We start from the raw sequence: 24,098 nt of genomic DNA, 5'->3' as shown, positions 1-24,098 counted from the left end.
AACACCAAGGAACTCATGAGCGGTTCGGGCTATATACAAAGGCATATCTCTTTTTTCCTAACATGCTAAGATGTCACAATAGCAACTGTTATCTAGCGTGCTGGATATCATGTAAACCTTTCAATGTGAATTACCTACAGTGTTTCAAACTGACAATACATGGGGAAATCCATGAATGATTTGATGTATTTGAAAGACATTTTGTGTTTAAAATACCGAATTTGGCCACACTTGACATTCATATTAGGAGTGGTAATTCAACAGTTTGGCACATTGAGAAATTAAAGTGGAGCAACAACACAACTGGCCACCACAAAGTGTTTTCTCAAGAGTTTTATTTGTATACAATCTAGACATGATTTATTCCAGTGTTGTCGTGTAGCAACCCTTGCGGGATATAAAGGTTTGATTTTTGCTAGTCTGTTTAAATGAAATCCTCCATGAAAATATCACGGCTTCTATGCAACAAAACAATAATAATAATACAGAAAACAAATGGAATTGAACAAACTCAGTAAATGTCAATTGCTGTTAAACTAAACTTCATTACCATTCCATAAATATTACAACAATTCTCACAATAATTTTAAATTCATTATGGTAGTGAATAATGTCAGTGTGCAAAGACTCTGTTCTTTGCATGCAGTTAGGTGCTCATTGTGTTCTGGTAACAAACATCACAGAAGTGCAAAAAGAGTCTACTTAATGAGGGGGAAAAAAACATCTGTTAAAATACTTCAAAATAAAATTATATATGCTTATGAATCTCTATACTTAAATATATACATGATGTGCAAATAAAACAAAACCAGGATTTAATCAATCGTATGCAAACATTTCCAATGTTAGTTCATCTTATGTCCGTTATTGTCATGTCAACCTATTGGCACTGTGCAAAAACAAGACAGTTAAAGACAGCGTACAGCCAAGACGACAAAGAGAGACATTCAAACAGTCCTCTAGATATGTCGGAGCTGAAACAATGTGTTACTACGGGGTTAAAGGGGACATGAGCCAGGGCAGAAAACCCTCCCCAGGTTAAAGTGCTTGCTTGTTATGCTGCATTCAAGTGCTCCTCTGAAATAGGAAACTCAAATTTCAGACATGGAACAGTTCAGTGACATGAAGTTTCCCCACTTGGAAGGATGACAGAATCACCCAATGAGGAACGCTACACAGCATTATATGCTAAATGTGTGGTGGGAAGTTCAGAGTTCCCGGAGAGCACTCAAACGCACCATTAATCATCTTGACCACTAATAGTTGCGTTCTCATCATGGTCAAAGTGGGAATATACAGTAAAAGGGCAGTGGAGAGGCCAGTGGCTTAAACACAGTGGCTAGCTGTTGTGGCAAACAGAAGGAAGCTACTATAGAAATGGACGGGGAGAGAGAGGGGGAGGGAGAGAGAGATTACAGTCTAAAGATAAATATCAACATCAGACTGAAATATGATGGTATTTGCCCAATATAACCAAACAAGGACATACAAAAAACTAAATCTAGTCCACAAAGTAAGGAAAAATAACATTCATATTTGTGGTGTCACTTCGATGCTTGTATCAGTGCCTGTTTTTAAGGGGTGAAAAGTTGATCAACACACAGTGAGAATAATGGAAATTAAATTCACAAACACAAACCTTCATTATCCAACTAAACTTTGGCCAAGGTGAAACTCACACTGGACAAAGTATGTCCCTAACTTTGATAATATGTTTTTCTTCAACAATTTTGGGCTGTTTTATTAATAACGGAGATGCACAAGCGCTGAATATCTGAAAAGGAATATTAATTGTGTCAATGTTGAACTAATGTCGGCTGTGCCTTTGGAATGCTTAGTGATTCCAATTTCATCCATCCATTATCCCATGTTAGGGACAAAGTCACAGTGGAGTTTGTGTCAGCCCATCTCACCATTGTTACCTTGTTCTCTTTTCTTTTCTTTTAAGTACTTCAAACCCAAAACAATAACATTCATTTAAAAAGCAAATCCCGAATATTAATGCAAACTCAAAAGTAAAGTAATTCACAGAACATCCAAAAAGTGATAACGTGAACGACAACTGATAACTGTCGCTGTGTAATATTCAGCTCTAGCTGATTTCATAGCATATGTCGGACTTCTTCTTCGATAACATATGTTAGCTACACTTCTGCGTGGTTAAGCTGGTTGTCGTTGGTTATGTCGTATGCTACTGGTGTGGAAATATACACTAGCCTGTCTCGGCCACGCTCTGACATGACTGCCTTCGGGGCGGGCCCGATCTCTACTCCTTAGCTCTATGACAGCCCAGGAGCCAGGCTCTCCCCCACTACAGAAGCACCATCGCTAGCGGAACCCTTGGCTAGAATGACCAGTGACACTTTTTCGCCCCGAAAGTCCGATCCGCATCAGTGCAGTCACGTTTTGTCTGGTACGTTTATTGCCCAGCCGCTCCCGTCTTGCGTCGTGACCCCCGTTCGTGACCCCCCGAAGGCCACTAGCTAAGCCGCCACGTGGCCGATGAGATAGATGTTGTCGTAGAGGTGACCCACGAAGTCCTCGCTGATGTTGGCGGCGGCGCGGCGCGTGTTGCGGATGAACTCGCGCTTGGACATCTTGTTCTTGACGTGCGGGCTGGTCAGGTCGATGGAGAGGAGGATGAGGGAGTAACACAGCACGTACACCGCGTCTGGGGAGGAGGAGAGAGAGAGAGAAAGATGGAGAGCATGTTTAGCCTATTCCTACTTTTTCTTTGTTTGTTTCTTCTTTGTTTTGCACTGTAAGGAGCAGAACGCATTTTCAATCATCCAGTGAAATCAATCAGAGCCAGAGAAAGAGAGAGAAAAAAGGGGGAAAAGAGAGAATGAGAGAGACAGTCGGGACAGTAGACTCCGTAAGCTGTGTGGTTATTCACCCCACAATACACTTGGGAGATAGAGACGGGGAGTGATATCTTAAGAAAGAGAGAAACTGAGGAAAGAAAGAGAGGAAGGACCAAGGGTAAGATGAAGAGAGGGACCACAGGGGTAGAGAGGGACACAACAACAGCTACGGTAAAGTAGAGAGTCTTGGAAGTGCGTCTGCACCATTTTCACCCATTCTGAAGTGTGTATAGTAGCCCCCAAAGACAAGAGGGAAGAGTCTGTCTTATTGCGAAGTGTCTCTCTCCTGTTCTCATACCTTGAGTGTGAGTGTCAGCACTAGCCCTGGTTCAGACTAAGAGGGTGTCACACAGCCAGAGCGTTCACACCATGTAGAGAGCACATCTCCAAGGCAGCAGCCACACTTTAACCCCAGAAGTTTATAATAAATCAAGAGTCTCCCTCCTTCAGGACGCGGCCGGACCGGCCAAGACTGGGCCAGATGTTATTACGACGCCATGCTCCGATTGGCTGGAGCGTCGCCCTCCTCTCCTAACACTTTAAGCCCACGGAGATTATTGGGGCTTTAGAGGCCAATGACAGTGTTAGTACAAGGATTTCTCACACTTTTTCGATTCTGCAACAAGGACAAACTCGGTCAAGTGCACTAGTTTGGGCCCTGCGGCCGGGCCTAGGGAAGATTACGGGCTAGCCTGGCAAGCCTCGGGTTGGAAACAAATCAACAGACTGCAACCTTAAGCCAGCGGGATTTGTTTGGCATGGACGGAGAGTTGGGAGCCGTTCAAGTGTGTCAGTAGCAGGCAGGTGGTTTCCCTCCAACCCTGACACCGGGCCCAGCAGACAGGCATACAGTGGCTTGGCGACTCATTCGAGGCTCGCGTCCCTCAGTGTATAGAGCTACAGCGATTCAAGCTACAAATTCATCCTACTTGTCTTGTCTGAATTCAATCAGCACCTGTCATGTCTACAATCCCTATTAACTCCCATGGATTAACTCCATTAGGACCTCCACTTCATCTGATTCTCTCAACTGAACTCCCAGCAAAACCTCAACCGAATCTAAACCACAACCACATAACTACAATTCCCTTGCCCATATCCTGGGTTACCTATACACCCTGTAAAACTCTAACTACCTCCACTCAGCCAAGTCACTTGACCATCCCATATAAACTACAACTCCCTGCACTCAACGAGTCTCCCGGCAGAACTACAACTCCTCCTCTCATTTGACACAAACTGAACACCCCCCCAAAAGAACTGCAACCCCCATCGCTCACCTGGGCTAAGGCCCACCTCTCGGACCAGGGCGGGGTTGCAGGCGCAGAAGCGGTGGGAGAACTTGGTGATGAGGGTCTCCAGGTACTCGCCCCTCTCCTCAGGGGCGTGGATGTGTCTGAAGAATTCTCTCAGAGCGTTGGGGAGGAACTGGTTGCTGAAGTTGTGCAGGGTGACCAGCTCGTCCAACACGTCTCTCCTACGGAAAAACACACACGGCAAACGACAGAAGCATGAATCTTCATCTTCAGCACTGTTGTCATCTTCAACATCATCATTATCATCATCATCATCATCATCAACATAATCTGCTCTGTGGTCTTCACCACCATCATCATCATCATCACAACCATAATCTCCGTAATCATTATTTGTTGGTCAGCTAAGTTAGAAACGTCATAACATATTGTCCAATTCCCTTTTCCCTTTAGTTAAACTAGTAAATCGCTTGGATTCAGTGAGAACTCCAGAGTGTCCAGTACCTCTCATCGAGGTACACCCGCAGCATCTTCCAGTTGAGCCTCTGTGTGTAGAAGATAAACTTGGCCAGCTCTACGGAGTGGTCCACCAGGATGCCTTTAGACATGAAGTAACTGATACCCTGTTAGCAGAGAACAGATAGAGAGAATTAGAGATGGGGAGAGAGAGAGAGAGAGAGAGAGAGAGAGAGAGAGAGAGAGAGAGAGAGAGAGAGAGAGAGAGAGAGAGAGAGAGAGAGAGAGAGAGAGAGAGAGAGAGAGAGAGAGAGAGAGAGAGAGAAGCCAGAGCAGACCAGACACAGCACCATGTCAGCCTAGCCCACAGCAGGGCTATCACATGTCTTCTAAGTGGCCAGGCAAAGTGCTGTTAATCCGCGTAATGATACCACCCCCAAAATGTCCCCTGACTCAGATCTATAGAACCAGGCTTCAATGTCCCCTGACTCAGATCTACAGGACCAGGCTTCGACCTGACCTGACCTCTATGGCTGTGATGTCACTCTCCATCTATGTGGGAAATCATTCTGGGTAAATGAAACAGCTTGAACATCTGCAATTTACCTGACATTCAATAGTTGCCTATAAAGAGGAGGGCTGAACATTACAGTAGTTAAACACATAGAAAATAGGTCAAATCTAATTGCAAACCAACTCCTTGGTGATATATAAAATGTGTACATGTTAAGGTTTGGAAGTGTTTCCAGGGAATGTTTATATGTGATATGAGAGTAATATCCAAGAGTAATGGGTTTGTTTGACCTCCTGTGGGTTAGAGTTGAACGTCAGGCTGCCTTCATCCAGCTGCATGTAGAGTCTCCTATAGGAGAACCCATGGGGAAGCCTTCTATTGTAGATGGAACAGTGACCCCAAGTGGACTTACACAACCTAGGGCAGAGAGAGAGAGAGAGAGAGAGAGAGAGAGAGAGAGAGAGAGAGAGAGAGAGAGAGAGAGAGAGAGAGAGAGAGAGAGAGAGAGAGAGAGAGAGAGAGCGAGAGAGAGAGAGCGAGAGAGCGAAAGAAAAAAGAAAACAACTTCTAAAAATATTTTAACTGGTAAGAAAAAAGATTGTATATGGACATTGATAGTGTCTGCATTGCTATTGTATTTACAACTGTCAAAGAGTGCAGCTCGCCTTATTAAAAAGAAAAAGCATCAAAATAAACTCAAACTTTATAGAGATGGCAACAATTAAAGAGTGAACTGAGTTATTTGTTTGCTAATGTAAGACATGGAAAATCTGCATCTCACACAGCCTGGTACTCTCCCCTCTCCTGTCACCCCAACTACAGGAACTGCCCCCACTCCTGCCGTGGGTACTGTATCCACCCCTTCCACGCCTGTGTGCTCACCCCTGCCACAGGTACTCATCGTGGCCCAGATCCTGCCACACGCAGGAGGCCAGGCAGAGGTCGGTGGCGTTCAGGTACGACAGGATGGTGATGCTCAGCTCGGGGGGCAGCATCTCCAAGTCGATGAAGCGCTGCCCGTCCCTGCCCCCCCGGCGGGTCCGCAGCAGCTGGTAGATGTCGGCGCCCGGCCCCTGGCAGTGCTGGCCGCGGCGCGGGTGGGGGGGCAGGGGGTCGTCGGTGGGGGACCCCATCCTCTGGGTGCCTAGACCACCGCCGGCGTCCACGTCGACACCATCGTCCCTGGAGAGGTAGTCGCCGTACTCGTCCTCCAGCTGCTGGCTCCTGGCCACCCGCCACAGAGCCTGACCCATCTGCAGATCTGGAGCCACACAGCACACAGCCAGACAGGTCAGTACACACAGTCAACGCAGTATACATAGACACGGCACTCAGCTAAGCACAGCACAGACCACGACACATTACACAGTAAACTGGCATGACACAGGAAGCAGGCCATTAACCTTGCAGAGGAAAATATGTCCAACAGTTGGTCAAGGTTCAAGGCCTAGCGGTCAGAGTCTAAGTCCTGTGTGAAGGGGGAATTCCCTGCTCATCAGAACTGAACAGTAGTAACCAGACCACACATATGGGGCCACACAGTGTAGATTGTTCCAATAAAAGGGCTAATTTATATGTATCCTTACAATGTGCTCGTTAAGCCATTCCCTGTTTACAAAATGATGTGCAAAATAGACATACGTAGGTAAATCTCATTGAACTACCTTACTGTGCATGTTTTTTCTCTGCAACTGGATTAGGTGGAGCTACTTCCTGGTCTTTGCTCAGTTGCATGACAACAGCTGATGAGTTAGGCTAGCCTCCTGAGTCATTGTCAGGCTGCTCTGTTGCTACAACTGGCTAAACATGAGCACAAAACAGCAGCGAATCAGGCTGTTTTTCATAAAACCATTACAAAAATTAGGATACTTATGCCCTTTTACACCGCCTCATTTTAGACTAGCTAATAGGATCTAAACCAAAAAACAACAACAACAACAACAACTCAGTAAGTGGCCTACGTGTAGGTAGACCTATGAATCAGTTGTTGATCTAGTTGTTGTTATTGTTGTTGTTCTGCAGAGTAGAACATTTAGAAATGGTCATGCATGCATTATTCCTGACATCTCCATTAACGTATAATCCTTTGGCCATGAATGGCAGGAACTTCTCAGATCCATTAATAGCTTAAGTTCTCAACCTTCACCTCATCAGACACACAGCACAATCAAGGCTTAACCGTTTAGCCCAGTTAAGGCCTGCTTCTGCCATGCTACGCTGCCATGCCATCTTCCATGTAAAAAAAACACTAACAAACAGACAACAGATTGCTGTAGTAGTAGTATTTGTCCAGGAAGTAGCCTTAATCTGTTAAGTGATAGGCTACATGCATTATAGGGCATCTTCCCATAGTCCAGAGCTAAATGTCACAGTCCCCGTCCCCACAATCTTAATTCCAACCCATTTAACCACATGCAAGAATTCCTCCCATCCTCTCGATAGCTTTTGCATGTGATATTAGCATTCTCGTCTCGACACCGCTGGAATGCTGTCACACTTGTTCTTCCACATTTCCTGAACGAGGAATTCAACAGACTCTCAGCCTGTTGGCAGGCTGGGTAATGTTTTTGAGGAGCACCTTTAAAACGTGTTTACTGTCAATCTTTAGCCAGGGTAAGGCTACTGCAGGTCATGGTCTTAACAAGGTCTAGGCTAGGCCACCTCTTGCTAAACTGTTTGTATGACTGGGCTTTAAGTGGCTAACTAACTTATGTGAAATTGAAAACAGATTGGAGGTTTTAAACACAGATGCATTAATTGGGTTAGATAGGATTGAGATTAGTTATAGGATTCCTATATAGGAATCTAGTGAAGCCAAATGTATAAGACTAGACTTACATACTGTACATTCCTTTTCCAATAGGAAAATAGGTAGTGGTGGTCTAGTCTAGTGGATAGTGAGTTGGACTTGTGATCGGAAGGTTGTGAGTTCAAATCCCGCCTGAAGCCACACCATTACTAGTGTGCCCTTGGGTAAGGCACTTAGCCCTCAGTTACTCCAGGGGGAATGTCCCTGTAATTCGTAATTGTAAGTCGCTTTGGATAAAAGCGTCTGCTAAATGGCAAAATTATTAAAATTATTCCAATAGGTGTTCATGTGTAATGGCTAAACAGTTGGAGCATTCAACAGGACTGTCTGTTGTCAAGGGTTTGTGTTGTTGTTGTTGTTGTTGTTGTTGTGGGGAATACCCAAGAATAAGAGTGAAGTACACCGGTACAGAAATTAGGCTCATAGTGTGAACAGAATAGTGATTCACAGGCCTATTCCATGGTGCACAGGCCTACTATTTGAGATGGCTTTTAGTGTTTTACTGAATGTTCTTCCAATGTGCAGTCATGCAGACTGTGCCCAGTTCAGGCTGTTTCAGAAGGGTCTGTTTACAGTCAATTAAATCAAAAAGCATGACAGATTCAGAGAGATCCTTGGGATTAGTTGGCCTGCCGCTGACTAGCATGTGCCTCCCCTTAAAAAAAACACACCATTTGATCAGACATAAAAGTAACTGACAAATCAATGCAAACATCAATATTGGGAGATGTGAACATGGGCTATGCATATTGCATACAACAATGTATTGACAAACACAGAGGAATACTATTCTCTCTATAAACGAGGAGTTATGCAATCAACTGTGAATTACTTGGTTAATTTGATAAGCTGTCACATGATCCATGACATGCTGAGCAAACGCATTCATTGGATTGCTGTAAACATCCAAATTGAAGTTCTGTGTTCCTGCAGGAGAATTATTTCACTTGATCAAGCTCGATTGACCTAAAGTCCTCGCCTTTCTTCAATATAATTGGTTCAACCCAGACCTCGACTATTCGAGCAGACCACCCATTGGTTGAAAGCTGTTGTCATTCACAAACTATTGTTTGCTTGGTTTCGCCTGATGCCCTGGACCAGCGCCACCTACCTGACTTTTAGGGAATTATTCTACCGCCGCCGCGACGTACACTGTGTTCAGATCGTAAACAACTTCGCTGGGAATAGTTTGGGGTCTTCTATCGGTGACCAGATGCTCTCATCTCCGTCAATCGCAGGCCGAAAGCCTCTCTTTTCAACGCTGTTCAGGAGAAAAAACTGCACACAATGCCACAGCAGCCCTTATAATCTCCCCCTATCGCTCAACCCAGGGCTTCCTCTACCCCTCCCTGTGCCCTCCTCCTCTCTCACGCACTGGTGTCCCGTCTGACGTCTCTCTTGTTATTGGTGGAAATGACGTGCATGCTTTGAGTAAATGCATGTGAATAATATAAATAGTACTTTCAACGAGCTGCTCTAGCGTTAGTTGAATAGTGTTTTCTTGCCTGATATCTTCAGAATCGGAACCATAATCAATCACCGTTAAAATTATGGAATTGACAAGACTGTAAGTGTGATTTTACCACCATGTTTTGTATTGCACTGGGTTCGGTGAAGGTGAATCACTGTAGTCAACGATTTGAATGAATATTGTCCATTTACCAATGATAGCGCATAGTATTTCGTGGACATTTCAAATTAAAGCAGGACAGACGACACTTTCCCTGACAAATCTGAATTTAGCTAGCTGTAGAAATAGTTAAAACAAGTTGAAGTATAACGTTAGAAGGCGATGTAACGAATGTGCTGATGTAAATCAACAGTGTTTTTTCCCTTATGTATGCCATGGCAACCAATCACAGCAGGTATAACCAGCCGCGGCCAGACAGGTTAAATAAAACAATACATAATAAAACAACAATAAACAATAAATAAATAAATAAATGGCATGGAACATGCCCTGAAGGTAGCACTTTCTTTGTAGGTGTCTGCTGATGTTGTGAGTGGCCTGGTGGTAAAGCACATGTAAGCAGAAGATTGCTGGTTCAAGCCCAGCTGAGGTGTCTTGAACACTTTCCTCTATGGCTTCTGCTTATATTATATTATATTATTATTATATTACATGTGCTTTACCACCAGGCCACTCACAACATCAAAGGTGTGGTGGTAAAGCACATGCCCTGTAAGCAGAAGATTGCTGGTTCAAGCTTGGTGGTGCGGTGCTTTACCACTGCACCACCAAGCAAAAACACATTTTGCTGTAGTTTTTGGTGTTGAAGTTTCTGTGAATAATTAGTGTGTAGTATAGCTCTATTTATATCTTAGATATAGAGTGTATTTTTAAAATATATATAATGAATAATTTAATTCGTTTTATATTAAATATAGTTGTCAAAAACACATATTTCTCCATAAGCACTGTTGTACACTCTTCTGAAGTTCAGGGGGCCAACCCTTAAGTCCCCCCTTCCATCTCCTCCAATCCTTGTCTGCACATTGGTGTTCCCAGCCTTGTCCACCCACTCTCTCACACACCCACCACTCACACACACCCACCTTTCACTCTCACACACACCCACCTATCACACACCACTAACTGTCACACACACCTTTCGCTCTCACACACACCCATCACTAACTGTCACACACCCACCTTTCACTCACACACACCTGCCACACACACACACCCATCACTCACACCCCCACCTGCCACTAACTGTCACACACACCCACACCTGCCATTAACTGTCACACACCCCCACCCACCTTTCACTCACACACACACACACACACACACACACACACACACACACACACACACACACACACACACACACACACACCCACACACACACCCACCCACCTTCACCTGCCACTAACTGTCACACACCACTGGCTCTCACACACCCACCTTTCGCTCACACACACCCACCTTTCGCTCTCACACACCTACCTTTCGCTCACACACACCCACCTTTCGCTCTCACACACCCACCTTTCGCTCACACACACTCACCTTTCGCACTCACACACCCACCTTTCGCTCTCACACACCCACCTTTCGCACTCACACACCTACCTTTCGCTCACACACACCCATCACTCACACACCCGTCACTCGCTCCCATACACCCACCTTTCACTCTCACACACCCGTCAAACACACATAGTTCCACAGCCGTTCCACAGGGGATTTGATCCTGCAACCCCTGAATCTTGGGGCCAGCTCACTATCCATTGAAACACAACTGTTTCACACTTTTCATCGTTCGTTTTTTCCTAGTGATTGGTGATTGGTTCCTGCTACGACTGGTGGGTTGATGATTCACTTGCTTAGTCAAATATATTGATTGTAAGTCGCTTTGGAATAAGACGTCTGCTGAATGCCAAAAATGTTTATGTAAATGCAAGGTTTGAGAGTACATAGTCAAAATCTGAACCTAGATGTAGAACCTTGAACTTGCAAGCCTGTGATGTTGGGGTCAAGGTCTTAACCATTGAGCCACAACTCCATCACACTTTTCACTGTTCGTGATTGTTGCATTAGATTGGATAGGCCTTAAACAACAAGATGGCTGACTTTCCACTCTGCCATTCCCCAATTAAGGAACTTAAAGCCAGATAGGTTGGTTATGAATGAAACTGATGTAATGCCAGTTTGTCATTCTCCAACAATTCAGACTAATCCTGAATTAATAATATTTATGAAACCATTCTTCCTGTTCTGAAATGATGGTTATTGTATTATTGCTATATTCATGGAACAAATTATGGGTTAGGGATGTTGATGTGGTTCTATCCAGATTGTTTGGGAGGGCTAATTTCAACCTTGTAGCTACAGTATCAGTGTACCTAGGTGGCAGGTGCACACAATGCCACAGCAGCCCTAATCTCCCCTATCCGCTCAACCCAGGGCTTCCTCTACCCCTCCCTGTGCCCTCCTCCTCTCTCACGCACTGGAGGGTATTCCATCAATGTCGCTAAAGGAAAATCCTGGCTTATTTTTGATAACTCTCGCGAGACCTATCAGAATATGCCTGGATATTTTTAGGAACTCTCGCGAGACTTGTCAGACTAAACCTGGATTTTCTTTTAGCGATGTTGATGGAATACCCCCCTGGTGTCCCGTCTGACGTCACTCTTGTTATTGGTGGAAATGACGTGTGTGATTTGAGTAAATGCATGTGAATAATATAAATAGGACTTTCAGCGAACTGCTCTAACGTTAGTTAGGCAAGTGTTTTCTTGCCTGATATCTTCAGAATCGGAAACATAATCAGCGTTAAAATGATGCAATTGACAAGACTGTAGGTGTGATTTTACCACCCTGTTTTTTTATTGCACTGGGTTCGGTGAAGGTCAATCACTATAGTCAACCATTTGAATTAATACGTTTGTACCAATGATAGAGCATAGTATTTCGGGCCATTTCAAATCAAAGCAGGACAGACGACACTTTCCCTGACAAATCTGAATTGAGCTAGCTGTAGAAAATAGTTAAAACAAGTTGAAGTATAACGTTAGAAGACGGTGTAACGAATGTGCTGATGTAAATCAACATCCCCTTATGTATGCCATGGCAACCAATCACAGCAGGTAGAACCAGCCGCGGCCAAACAGTTTCCTCCGCGGGCAACACGAACTGCACATGTCCAGATAGATATTCACTCTAAAGGTATGTGCCATTCATACATGTAACGTTCCAACTGCTGATTGAGTGTGTGGCTCAATGCAGATTTGAGATATTGTCTTGATAACCTGGCTTAGACCGTCATTTGTTTGAATCTCTCTTTCCAGCGCAATGATGTCAACTGGCGACTTGAAAGGATGTCTTCGCAAGCTCGATGCCCAACTCCGGGTGGTGAGGTACCCGAGGGAGGTGGACTACAGCGGGTAGGCTGGCTGTGCTGTGTGTCTGTGCTGTGTGTCTGGAGTGTGTCTGTAGTGTGAACGTGTCAGTGTAAACTGAGTGTAAATATGTGCCACGGCAGCAGTCCATATTGTTGTAAATGCAGTTGGAGGGAACGGAGATTCACGGCAGGTTGTGGTTCAGTGGATGGCCACACGATGGCTGTCAAGTCAAATATGACTTCATTTAAGTTTAGTTTTCGTTTCAAGTTCATTTCATAATCAATGGTGGTAAATGGCGATGTGTCTGGCCTTGGCGCTGAGCGGAGGAGACAGCTGAGGTGTCAATAATCAGGCAATGGACTCGCGTTAGGAAGGCACGTGTGTTTCAAGGTAGCTCATTGTATTGGAAAGATCCAGAGACTCCTTTTGTTTTGGTGTGTAACTGTGTTTCGTTTAAATGTATTTGTTTGAATGATTTGTGTCTTTGGATCTGGTGAAATTGCCATCCCATGTAACGCAGCGATAGTGCTTGAATTGATAGTGCGCTGTTGTAATTAGCATCCTAATGGCAGGCTTTGATTAATGCTTGATGGCAATGCGAAATAATTGATTTCAGATAGACATGAATTTGAGGAAGCATTTGTTAAAACCTAAATTGCTTGCACGCATTTAAGTTATTGTGGGCAAAGCGGCTTATTATTTTTAGTGTTGGTGATTCATCTGATTGATTTAAATGTACTAAATAACTGATAACTTTGATTCTAATTTTGTTTAACCTCTTTTGAGATTGCATACATTATTTACTTGTTTGCTGAAGTACATATGTTATGGCATTTTTCTATATTTGACTGTATACTTGTGTATATATAATTTCTTAGTTTAGTGTCTTTTGCTATTAAATTATTGCTAATGTTAGTGTATATAATGCAATATAGTAAATATGATGTATTATGTCCTTAGTTGATAGGTTTGATAACGTTTATTTGTGTTGTTTTTCTTAACCTACTTCTAGGGTGCTACTTCTAGGGAAAACAACTATTTCAATCTACTTCTACAGTACCTACTTCTCTTTTACTTAAAAATAAATGGGAGAAAGACCCCAAAGAAGTTGAGTTATCCAGTGTCCTCCAGGCCTCTTCCAGTTGAGGCAGACAATTGAGGAATAAAACTCAGATAACTCGACAATGGCACTATATTCAGGCTCCTGCTGTACTTGCAATAGAGTCTACCCCTGCTGTACCCTACCCTAACTTTATCTTCCCTCCTAACATTATGGTCATGCCTACCCCCAACTCTTAATTAGGCTAAATATCTCATGCATTTGCTCATTTGCATTTGCTGTACGTAGCTTACTGCTATCCATTTATTGTACCTCTAACTACCCTACTTTCCATACTGTACCCATCATGTTTTGTACTATCACTATTTGCACTTCTGGTTAGATGCTAAACTGCATTTCGTTGTCTGGTACTTGTACTTTACAATAAAGTTGAATATAATCTAATGCATTTGCAGTTTCCCCCATCTGAATTCACTCTGGTATGCTCTCAGAACAAGCCATGACAGCATACTGTGTCACCACATAAGTCAAATCTTTCAAATAAATCATCAACCTTCAGTGTCTCTGAGCAAGGTGGGCTGAGCATATGGTAACACTTCCTTTGCTTTGACTAGCCTACTCCAAGTCCGAGCCTGCTTTCCGATGATGTCACGGTTCTTCTCTTTATCCAGGAATCACTGGTTTGGGTCACTGGTTTCCATGGCATTATAACAGGGTGCAGGCAATCTAGGCATGCTATTTCAATACATAGTGTGGAACTTGTGATGAAATCGAAATGGCAATTGATCAAAAGATTTAGGCGTAGGCCTAAACATTGTCCAATAAGCACACCATATCAGGGAACATCCATTCATCGCTGTCTGTGTGTCATTCCTTTGTACAGTCTTCACTCATATATAAGTTGTGCATTTTATAGTGTATCCCTACTTTAATAGGAATAAAACATTTAACAAATGATACTCTTACTTACATTAGCATATGTCCTTTTTCAACTGTCCCGGCCTTCCTTGGAGTAATAGTGAAATAAAATGGCACTTATCTAGTTAGTACCAATAAACAGGCCTACCGGTATGTGGTACCAATTATGATGCCATTTATAGTTATCATTTGACTTTTGATCAAAGACGTGTTGGAAAACTTGAGTCGTGACACTAAACCAGGGGCTTACTTCGTCTGGTTCAAACTAATCTCCCAACTTCTTCTGATGGAGACTTCTCATCAGTCGTTGTTTAGGATGTGTACGTGTTACATAGACACAGCTTACTTTGTAGGCTAACTCAAGAAACAAAGCACTTTGGCTTTTAGACTTAGGCTAAACATCTGTATTCATCTCAACATCCATTTGGGTTGTAGCCATGGTAACCATAGTTCATGGTCTGTTTTTGTTTTGAAGTCCCGGCTGCGGAGAGTCGTCCCTAACTCTGCCTGAGCATAACTGTTTTGTAAACAGGCTTTACATTAACCAGCTGTGTGCCCCCCCCCCCCCCTCTGTGAAAGGACCCATTTTGCAGTTCAGATGAGCAGAGATGCTTTTTGAAGTCCGATGCGTCAAACACGACATGCTCGCTAGGGAAATAAGACTCACTTGGCTCCTAGACTGTAGTTCCAGTGATGAAAGACTGTTTCATCAGTTGGACTTAGGCCTAATTACAAGACCCACAAGTTGGCCTCTCTCTCTCTAGCCAGGGATGGATTTGATTACTTACGTAGGCCTTGTGTAGATTGACTAGACTACAGGCAGTTTTAGTGAAAGCTAAAGCATACTGTAAATAGCTTAGTTTGTATTGTTTTTTAACCTTCAAAGTTGAGTAGGCCTATTAGGAGTGAGAGACTTCTATTGTGTTTTGGCTACAAAATGCTAACAATTAGTGGATGGTGACAGTGGCAAGATAAATAGAACCTAAGTGTGGATTGAAGTCTGTCCATATTTCCTTTCATTTCGTAATTTGGGCAATCTATCCCTTTAAGTCTCTAGGTTGGTCTCATGGAGCTGAACATGTTACCAAGTGAGACCTTCTGGCTATTGGTATTGCCTGTTTTAACCACTTAATGACACGGTCATCCCTGGTCTTGGCCCTACGACAAAACATTTAAGAAACTCACCTGTGTGCTCTGTCCCCCAGCGTGGCCAGAGGAGACCCTGCAGCCTTCCTACCTGTCCTGAGCTTCGCCTTCGTCTCCTACTCCTCTCACCTGGCAGAACACCTGGTGGGGCTCGGAGTGGAACTGACCGGAAAGAACGATCTCCGTTTCATCGACAGCATCTATAAGGTGATGTCACAAGTGTAATATGTGCATATGCTTGTGATTTAAGTAATGGCGAATATTTCAATCTTCTTACACTCATTTCAATCCAAATTGTATATATACAATGCCCTGTGTAAGTGATGGGAAAGTGAAGCACTATCATGAGATTAAAGTAGAGATGTGCATCTTTTATGTGATGGTGTTTGTTTACATAATGGTTTCACCATTCAGAAATGACACCACTGTGTATGCATATTTCTCCTATTTCAGGGTACCCAAAAGTAATGGGACAGATTTATCAAATGTACAAAAGAAGCACTCATGTTTAGTATTTGGTCGACAGTCCTTTGTATGCAATAACTGCCTGAAGTCTGGGACCGATTGACCCCACCAGACATCAGGGGGCCATTCCACTAAAGGTGGATCAGTATAGCGGCGATATAAATAAATGCGGCGCTCAGGCAACTCGAGATTGGAATTCAAGCCTCAGGTGATTCCTCGAACAAGGATCAGCCTTGTGTCATCAGTGTTCACAGAAGACAGGCTTACAAATCTTCGATATGGGCGCGTGCACGCAGACATAAAGAGCCCCGAAGAGTCGATCTGTCGAAATGAAGATACTCCACTCTGCAGGGGTACTACATTTGCGCAGCATTCCGAATTATTGATTTTTATGAAGACGGAAAAATAAGATGTAAAATAGTGCAATACTGCCGCAATTAACAAGGCGAGGGAAATGGTTTGGCAAGAAATTGCTGACCGATTAAATGCGTAGGTCATACTAGCCCCAGTTATTGTTATATGTTCATATTTTAATAAATGAATATTACTACTGTGGTGATATCAGCAGCAGGCTACAAACCGTCATATCGCCACAATGGCCTAGTGGTATCGACCGCTGCCACAGGATTTATTCATAATTTTATATCGGTGGTTCAAATCCCTCTTCAGACGCACTTTTTACTGCATTTCGTTGTCTGAATCTAATCTAAAATCTCATCAAAAAAAGTATGTAGGCTATAAAATGATGCTGCAGGCTAATTTACAAGAACGGGCACGATTACAATGGTGTTTGAAGCCTTTGCATGAAATCTTCGGTTAAATGTAAAAAAAAAAAAAAAAAAAACACTTAGTCAAGTCTCGAACTCGCAACCTTTGGAACTCCAGCCAGAGCCTTAACCACTACGCCAGCCAGACCGCTGTGATGACAGCAATGCAAGTTGAGAGAATTACTTTTTTTTTTTACACTTTTTTCTTTTTTACACTCTTTTCTTTATTGATCTATCGATCTATCTATCACACTTTCAAAATATCAAGTTATCTATCTTTCACACAGTCAACCTATCCATCTATCTATCTCGTGTGAAGTGGGAACTAATATTTCCTAAAAGAGGAACTGTCGTTCGGGATGTAGTTTCCGCCTGTGAGCCTTTTTTGACGCGCGTCTTACCATAGCCTGTGTTTTAGCCTGGTCGCGAGCAGGCTAATTATATCTGACTCAGAAGGAGCTCAACCAAGCAGCGAATTATTTGAGCCACATTGATGGTACCGAACGCAAGCTAACATTTTCGAGGCATAGAACTTTATCGAGGCTTAGAACTTTATCGAGCTTCGTGGAATACCCCCCAGGTGTCTTCTCTGGTGATGCTCTGCCAAGCCTGTACTATAGCCATCTTCAGTTGTAGTTTGTTTTGATGTATTTTTGTCTGAAATCATATCAGGAAATGAAATGCATGTTCAATTGGGTTTAAATTAGGGTTAGGGTTGAGAGCTTTCCACTTTTTGGCTCTGAAAAACTCCCTAGTTGCTACTGTATGTTTAGTGTCATACTTACATACTTACAGTCTTACTGTATGATGAAGCACCATCCAATGAATATAGAGGCAGTTGCTTGAACTCGAGCAAACAAGATGTTTCTATACACTTCAGAACACATCCTGCTCCTACCATTCTAGTGGCAGCTATACAAGCCCAAACCTAACAATCCCTGCACCGTGTTTCACAGATGAGGTGGTCTGCTGTACATTTTTCGCAGATCCTTTTTTCTCCAAACGTTCCTCTTGCAAATACCTTTTTCCAGATCTCTGCAGGCTTTTTAGGTACGATTTAGCCAACTCTAACCTGACCATCCTTTTTGAGGATAACTAGTGGTTTGCGCCTTGCAGTGAAGTGTCTGTAGTTTGGTTGGTGACCTATTATGTGGATGGTCGTCTCTGACACTTGGACGCCTACCTCCTGGAGAGTGTTCCTGATATGTGGGGTTGGGGCTTTTCTTAATTATAGACAGTGAGCATTCTCATCCACTGTGGATGTCTGTTTGTTTTTTTGTTTTGTTTTTAATTATATTTCAAACTGTTGACGGGTCACTCCAGTTCATTGGAACGATGGAGGAAGGGAGAGAGGGAGGGATAGGAATGTCATCACAACCAGTCAAACTCCCCTTGAAAAAGACCAGCAGGATGTCCCCACACAGATTAAGGTTAGGTCACATGTGGGAATACTTTTTCTTGTGTTGCTCAAATAACAAAGAAATGAATCTCAGTGAATCACAGAAACGTTCCATTTATTCTTACTCACAGGAATAGGTGGAATACTCCTGGAATTCTCTTTGCATGACATAGTGGCAGTCTGGATATAGTGGCATTCATGGCATTTCCCTTGGCTGTATTGCAACTCACAAGTGCTCAGGTCAGGATAAAGATATATTTATTTATATATAATTAGCATATTATATATTAAGTATATTAATTAGCCAGGGATTAATTAGTATATTCATTAGCCAGGGAATGAAATTACCTGTTCAGATGTACCATGAATGGCATGGCCCTTCTGTCTCTTTGTTCAGTCTCTGTTAATCTGGCTATCACAAGCAGGCAGACAGATAGGGCTGTGATGTACAGATCTGTATTGCAGCTAAACACACACACGGACACACACTTTCCTCTCCCCAATGTGTTTCTGGCAACCATTCTTCGCTGTCCTAGTCCTTGAGTAATTACTCCCTCCTCCGGCTCACAGTCTCACACATGCCCCGGCGTACAGAGGAGGAACTCCTTCATGTCGCTCCAACTTCTCGTCTTGGCTCGTCTCTCCGTCCCCGCGTCGTCTAGCGCTGTGAGACCAGCTGATCCACAGAGACCCTCCATCCCGTGCGATGGAGCCCCATTGGCCGGCTCCCAAAAGGCTGATGCTCATTGGTCTGTATGTGGGAGACAGATTGGGTCGGTACACACCAGCGGCGTGTCACAGAGGGGAAGCCTACAGAGAGGAGACAAGCCATTTGCTCGGCATTAAAGGCGGTGTAACAGGAAAGAGCTAATTTAGCCGTCCTGTCGCAACGCCTGGCTTTCCCTTGAGTGATGTTGCTGCCCATCGTTCGGAATTGTCAGTGGATTGTTTTAATTATGAGTTGACGCCATTATTCTTACTGTATCCTCCCTTGTCTATTGAGAGAAGTACCCTGCCCCATGATAAATTGGGAGCAGGAATAAATATGGATTTGATATTTTTAAAGGACTGTTGGCAATGGGAGGGGGTGTTTTGAAATATCCTGGTAAACGTTTTGTGTGAACTGTGGTGTGTCTGCTTACATTGTACGTTTAGATGGGGGAAAGTGGGGACCATTGTACTGTTTGGATTTCATTGACTTTATAGAAGAGAAAACCTTCTCACTCGATGAAAGCATCTTTGAAGGCTGTGTGCCGAATCCTCATAAGTAATCCATAGAAAATGTAAATTGACCACATGTTTCATAGTAGTTAATGATATAGTGGCAGTCAGGGCATTTCCTTTTGTTGTATTGCAGCTTGCAGGTCCTCAGGTCAGGGTAAAGGTGTTGTCAAGCAGCCAGAGAATGTAATGACTTGTTCAAATGTGCAAATGCATGTGCAATTGTTAATTTAACAAGTCATCACAACTTAAATGTGTTATTAGCAGTTCTGCTGTATATTTTCGTTTCCACCCAACAGAAGAGCTGTAATGAGTCATGTGATGCCTGCAGGTTCTGAGGGACCTGTTCCACTACAAGCCCAGCCTGACCAAGCAGCAGTTCCTCCACGTTGGCTTCGCTGAGAGGAAGGTCTGCGTCCTCTGTGACGTCATCGGCTTCGCCCTCCAAAAACACAAAGAACTCAGCAAAGGCTGCAAGGTATGCCAGTTCCCCATCAGCACAGTGTCATACTCTAAACAAATGTCTTCTCAAGCTGCTTTGATGAGCCTAGACTGAATGGTGTTTAAACATCAAAGTATATCTTTTTCACAAGGAGGACAGACGTAGGTCAAAATAGTAGACCTGATGGGTGCTTGATGTCGCTTGGTGTACTATTTTGACACTGGTTCACAGTATCGATTTATTGACTGATTTTATTTGGGAGTAACACAAAATGTCACACAGAGTGCATGTGTCAGAGGAGAACACATGGAAGTGTAAAACACCTGTTTCCGCTGTGGTCCTAAAAAACCTAAACCTATCCTATAAAACAGCCCAATGTACAACACACCTAAATGTAAAAAAAAAAAGAATATCAACCTGCCTAATCTAAATTTATATTGTAAATATTTGATGTATTTTTTCTTTTGCGTTTTCCTGTCAGTAAACACTTGTGTATGTGTCTTTTTATAGTCCACTAAACCTAGGACTACAATTCCCTTGATGCCTAGCCACTAGGTGGAATTCTTTGACACAGTTGTTGTGCATTTGGCTAATCAAGTGAATCATTTGAACGGTGTATTGTATGTGTGTTGCAGCCCAAAACAAGACCTCATGTCCAGCCTTCACATTCAGACTGTAAAGGTGAGGCTCTCCCACTCCAGTGTGACACAGGGACGTCCACAGCCACGACCGTAAGTCCCTTTGGATGTTGATATTGAAAATGTCCATATGTACAGATGTAAAACATCTAAATCTGTTCGGAACCGTAACCATGTCACAGAGGTCCTAGCTGATTGTTTGTATGGCTTTAGGAGTGTTTGTCGTTCACATTGGATCAATCACATATGACTCTGTCCTCCAGGCGTCCCTCAGCAGGCCTCTAGTGGAGAGACACGTTGGTGGCGCCACCCCGGGCTCCTGGAGCACTCCCTCAGATGAACTAGAGCTACAGGAGGAGGAAGACGAGGAGGAGGAAGGCTCAGATTTGGAGGAGGTCCGGGCGATAGCACCCTCTGTCCCTCAGAACGTGAGAACCAACATGCAAACCACACACACACACACACACACACACACACACACACACACACCTACTGACTCACACATACACACACACACACACACACATGCACACACGCTTACTTGAGTGGGTTTGACCCTCCAGGACCCGGTGGTAGAGGGGAGACTGGCAGCGTTGGAGGCCCAGCTGAGGCAGTGCCAGGCTGGGCTGGGGAGGCTCTCTGCCCTGGAGGAGCGGCTGCAGCTCCTGGAGAAGGCCTCCGCAGGGACCGTCACCATCGACAGGCAGCAGTGGGAGAACCTGGAGAGCAGGGTACTACTGATGGAGACCAAACTGGCTCTGTCCACTACACAGGTGCGTTTGTGAGTGCGTGCGTGTGTGTGTGTGTGTGCGTGTGTGTGTGTGTGTGCATGCGTGTGTGTGTGTGTGTGTGTGTGTGTACGTGGCGCTGTCCACAGCACAGGTAGGAATCTCTCTACGCCTCATCTGCGTCTTGTCTGGAGCAGCTTAAAACAAACCTACTGGACCCAGAGAGAAGCAGAAGTAGAAGCAGGTGTGGAAGCGATGATGTCAGTGCATTCCAGGATTAAAAGCGTGTCTCTCTGTTTGCAGTCCAGACGGGACAAATGCACATCACGTACGGTATGTCAAGGTCTCTCTTTTTTGTCTTCTTCAGAAGGAGCCAACCCTGGCCAACGGAGGAGACAGGACAGATGACATGACCGATAATTCAATCACAGGTTAGTAATCTTCCACAGTGAAAACGGTGGACTAAAACTATTTCTAGTATTTTTTCAGTGTTGAGAGTATTAATGTGTTATGGCCCCTGGCCCTAGCGTAGATTACTTTCTCTTGCGATGACCGATGGATAAATGATTCACTTACTTAGACAAATTTAAGTCGCTTTGGATAAAGGCGTCTGCTCAATGTCAAAAAGATTAACAAATATAAATGTGTTGTATTGATCGAACACATGATAAACTACAAGGGTTTCCAAATGTTTTTATTTCACGACCCCAAATTGGATATCAGTAATATCCTGTGACCTCAAAAACGTTATTGCGGGCCGTGCCAACACATAATTATGACGTCTAAGTGTATTCTATCACCTAAAAGATAATTGGTTGAATATGAACAGGCCAACACACAGACAATGTTTGCCTTCATACAATTACAATTACAACGCACATAAACATGTTTGTTTTATCAAATCATAGGGAACTGCTGTATTAAAGTAACTGACATATTAAAAGATTCAATGAGATGTTTATTTTCCTAATGTCCATTGTGATGTTGCCACAGTAAAAGAGTGGAGACCCAGCCTTACCGTAGAGAATCTCCACGGTAACTCTGGAACTGGATGTGACCACCTTGAGTCCTACAGCACCTCTTCCAGCGATCCCATCAACCCCTGCGTGGTGACTGGGTTCCCGGAGGTGAGGGGCATGTTTCCATATCTTATATCCTCCTCTCCTCTCATTTCCTCTGCTCTCATCTTACTGCCTCATATCTTGGCTATTAATTAGATAGAAATCAAAAGGTGAATAGAATATGATGCTAACTATGCTAATGATGCAATATATGATTAATATATACGTATATGCTTAATTGAATTATTTATTTGGTGATAGATCGTATCCAGTCAGTCTTGTTGTCACCCAACTGGTAGATGTGAGACAATAAATGGAAGCCATTTTAAGTGCCTTTTGGAAACCCAGTTCATAAATGCATCGTGTCTTTTTATTCTAATGCCAGCATATTGTGTTTGTGTTACAAGCCATTCCTTATTCCCCTTTTCTTCATTAGGAACATCTAAGAGAGAGGTTGGAGAAGATAGCCACCATGTAAGTGCATGAACCAGAATATGTTGTTGTAATCAATGTACTGAGGCGTGCAACACACATACGATTTTAACACACATACGAAATAACACACATGATTTTAACACACATACGAAATAACACACATACGATGTTCTTTCATTCTGTTGTCCTTCTGTTGTTGTTTTAGGATGAAAAACACATCCAGTCTTCTGAGAACTATGGAACCTTCTATGTAAATCAATCCACCCTGTTTTTTACGCTGATTACTGGTTTAGTATGTGAGGGACAAATAAAGATATTATCAATACTTATTGATTGGCATGACATTTTCAACATAGTTGTCATAGAATTTGTAGACGCCTCAGTGTACAGTAAATTGCTGCTGTAACTTCCTGCTCGGCATGTGAGGTGTAGATATGACCAACAGAGGGCGCTATAGCACTAAATAAAGCGGTTGCAGCTCCATTTAATTTATGCTACATTGTCGCTACCTAGTGGTCATTGTAGGTACTTGTGTTCAGACAATCATACTGCCCTTTCATGAAGGTATAAGAGAATGTAACCAATTTATGGTTGTGTGTGCGTGCATGCGCACATCTGTGTGTGGGTGGGTAGGGGGGAGTTGGTGTGCACGCATGCGTACATGTGTGTGGCCTGATTAAGAAATTCAAAACCCTGTATTGCCAATGGTGTGTACTAATATCCTCATGAAGCGAACATAGCCTCAATTCATCAGATTGTTTGGAGAGAGACATCAGATTGTTTGGAGAGAGAGAGAGAGAGAGAGAGAGAGAGAGAGAGAGAGAGAGGGGTCAGAGTTCTGTGGCACTAAGCAAAGTCTACCTTCGCCTGACCTTCAGTAAATATTGGGTTCAGGTTCAAGTTGGAGTGTATTAGTAATAATAATGCTCCACGCCAACTGTCCAGAGCAGTAGGGGAGGTCTGGGCTGGTTGTCATTGTGCAGTGAGATTGTGGTTGGTGGACCTCAGTCTAAGGGGGGAGGGGGGGGCAGAGAATGTTTTCGTAGACAGGGGGGAGATTATCGGTAG

At 43.6% G+C, this 24,098-nt stretch overlaps 2 protein-coding genes across 2 annotated transcripts; one reads left to right on the top strand and one right to left on the bottom strand.

The window, feature by feature from the left end:
- Positions 1–365: 365 nt before the first annotated feature.
- On the bottom strand, positions 366–9,185 carry fbxo8 (F-box protein 8). The gene is made up of 6 exons (XM_080533602.1): positions 9,011–9,185; positions 5,973–6,351; positions 5,381–5,507; positions 4,625–4,743; positions 4,145–4,341; positions 366–2,671 (listed from the first exon to the last, which is right to left on the bottom strand). Exons 2-6 carry the CDS (start codon positions 6,341–6,343, stop codon positions 2,484–2,486), a joined length of 1,002 nt encoding a protein of 333 aa, XP_080389728.1. The 5' UTR covers positions 6,344–6,351; positions 9,011–9,185; the 3' UTR covers positions 366–2,483.
- Positions 9,186–12,700: 3,515 nt separating this feature from the next.
- cep44 (centrosomal protein 44) lies at positions 12,701–23,073 on the top strand (the record flags this gene model as incomplete). Its single annotated transcript, XM_080534691.1, has 9 exons — positions 12,701–12,792; positions 15,934–16,081; positions 20,058–20,204; positions 20,870–20,899; positions 21,070–21,234; positions 21,370–21,579; positions 21,902–21,965; positions 22,528–22,661; positions 23,032–23,073. The coding sequence occupies 9 exons, from the start codon at positions 12,701–12,703 to the stop codon at positions 23,071–23,073; spliced, it is 1,032 nt and encodes a 343-aa protein (XP_080390817.1).
- Positions 23,074–24,098: the final 1,025 nt, after the last annotated feature.

The sequence above is a fragment of the Nansenia antarctica genome (assembly GCF_963989245.1).
Source record: "Nansenia antarctica genome assembly, chromosome: 6".
Taxonomy (NCBI): domain Eukaryota; kingdom Metazoa; phylum Chordata; class Actinopteri; order Argentiniformes; family Microstomatidae; genus Nansenia; species Nansenia antarctica.
The sequence above is the reverse complement of the archived record's forward strand: the minus strand, read 5'-3'. Positions and strand labels throughout refer to the sequence as shown.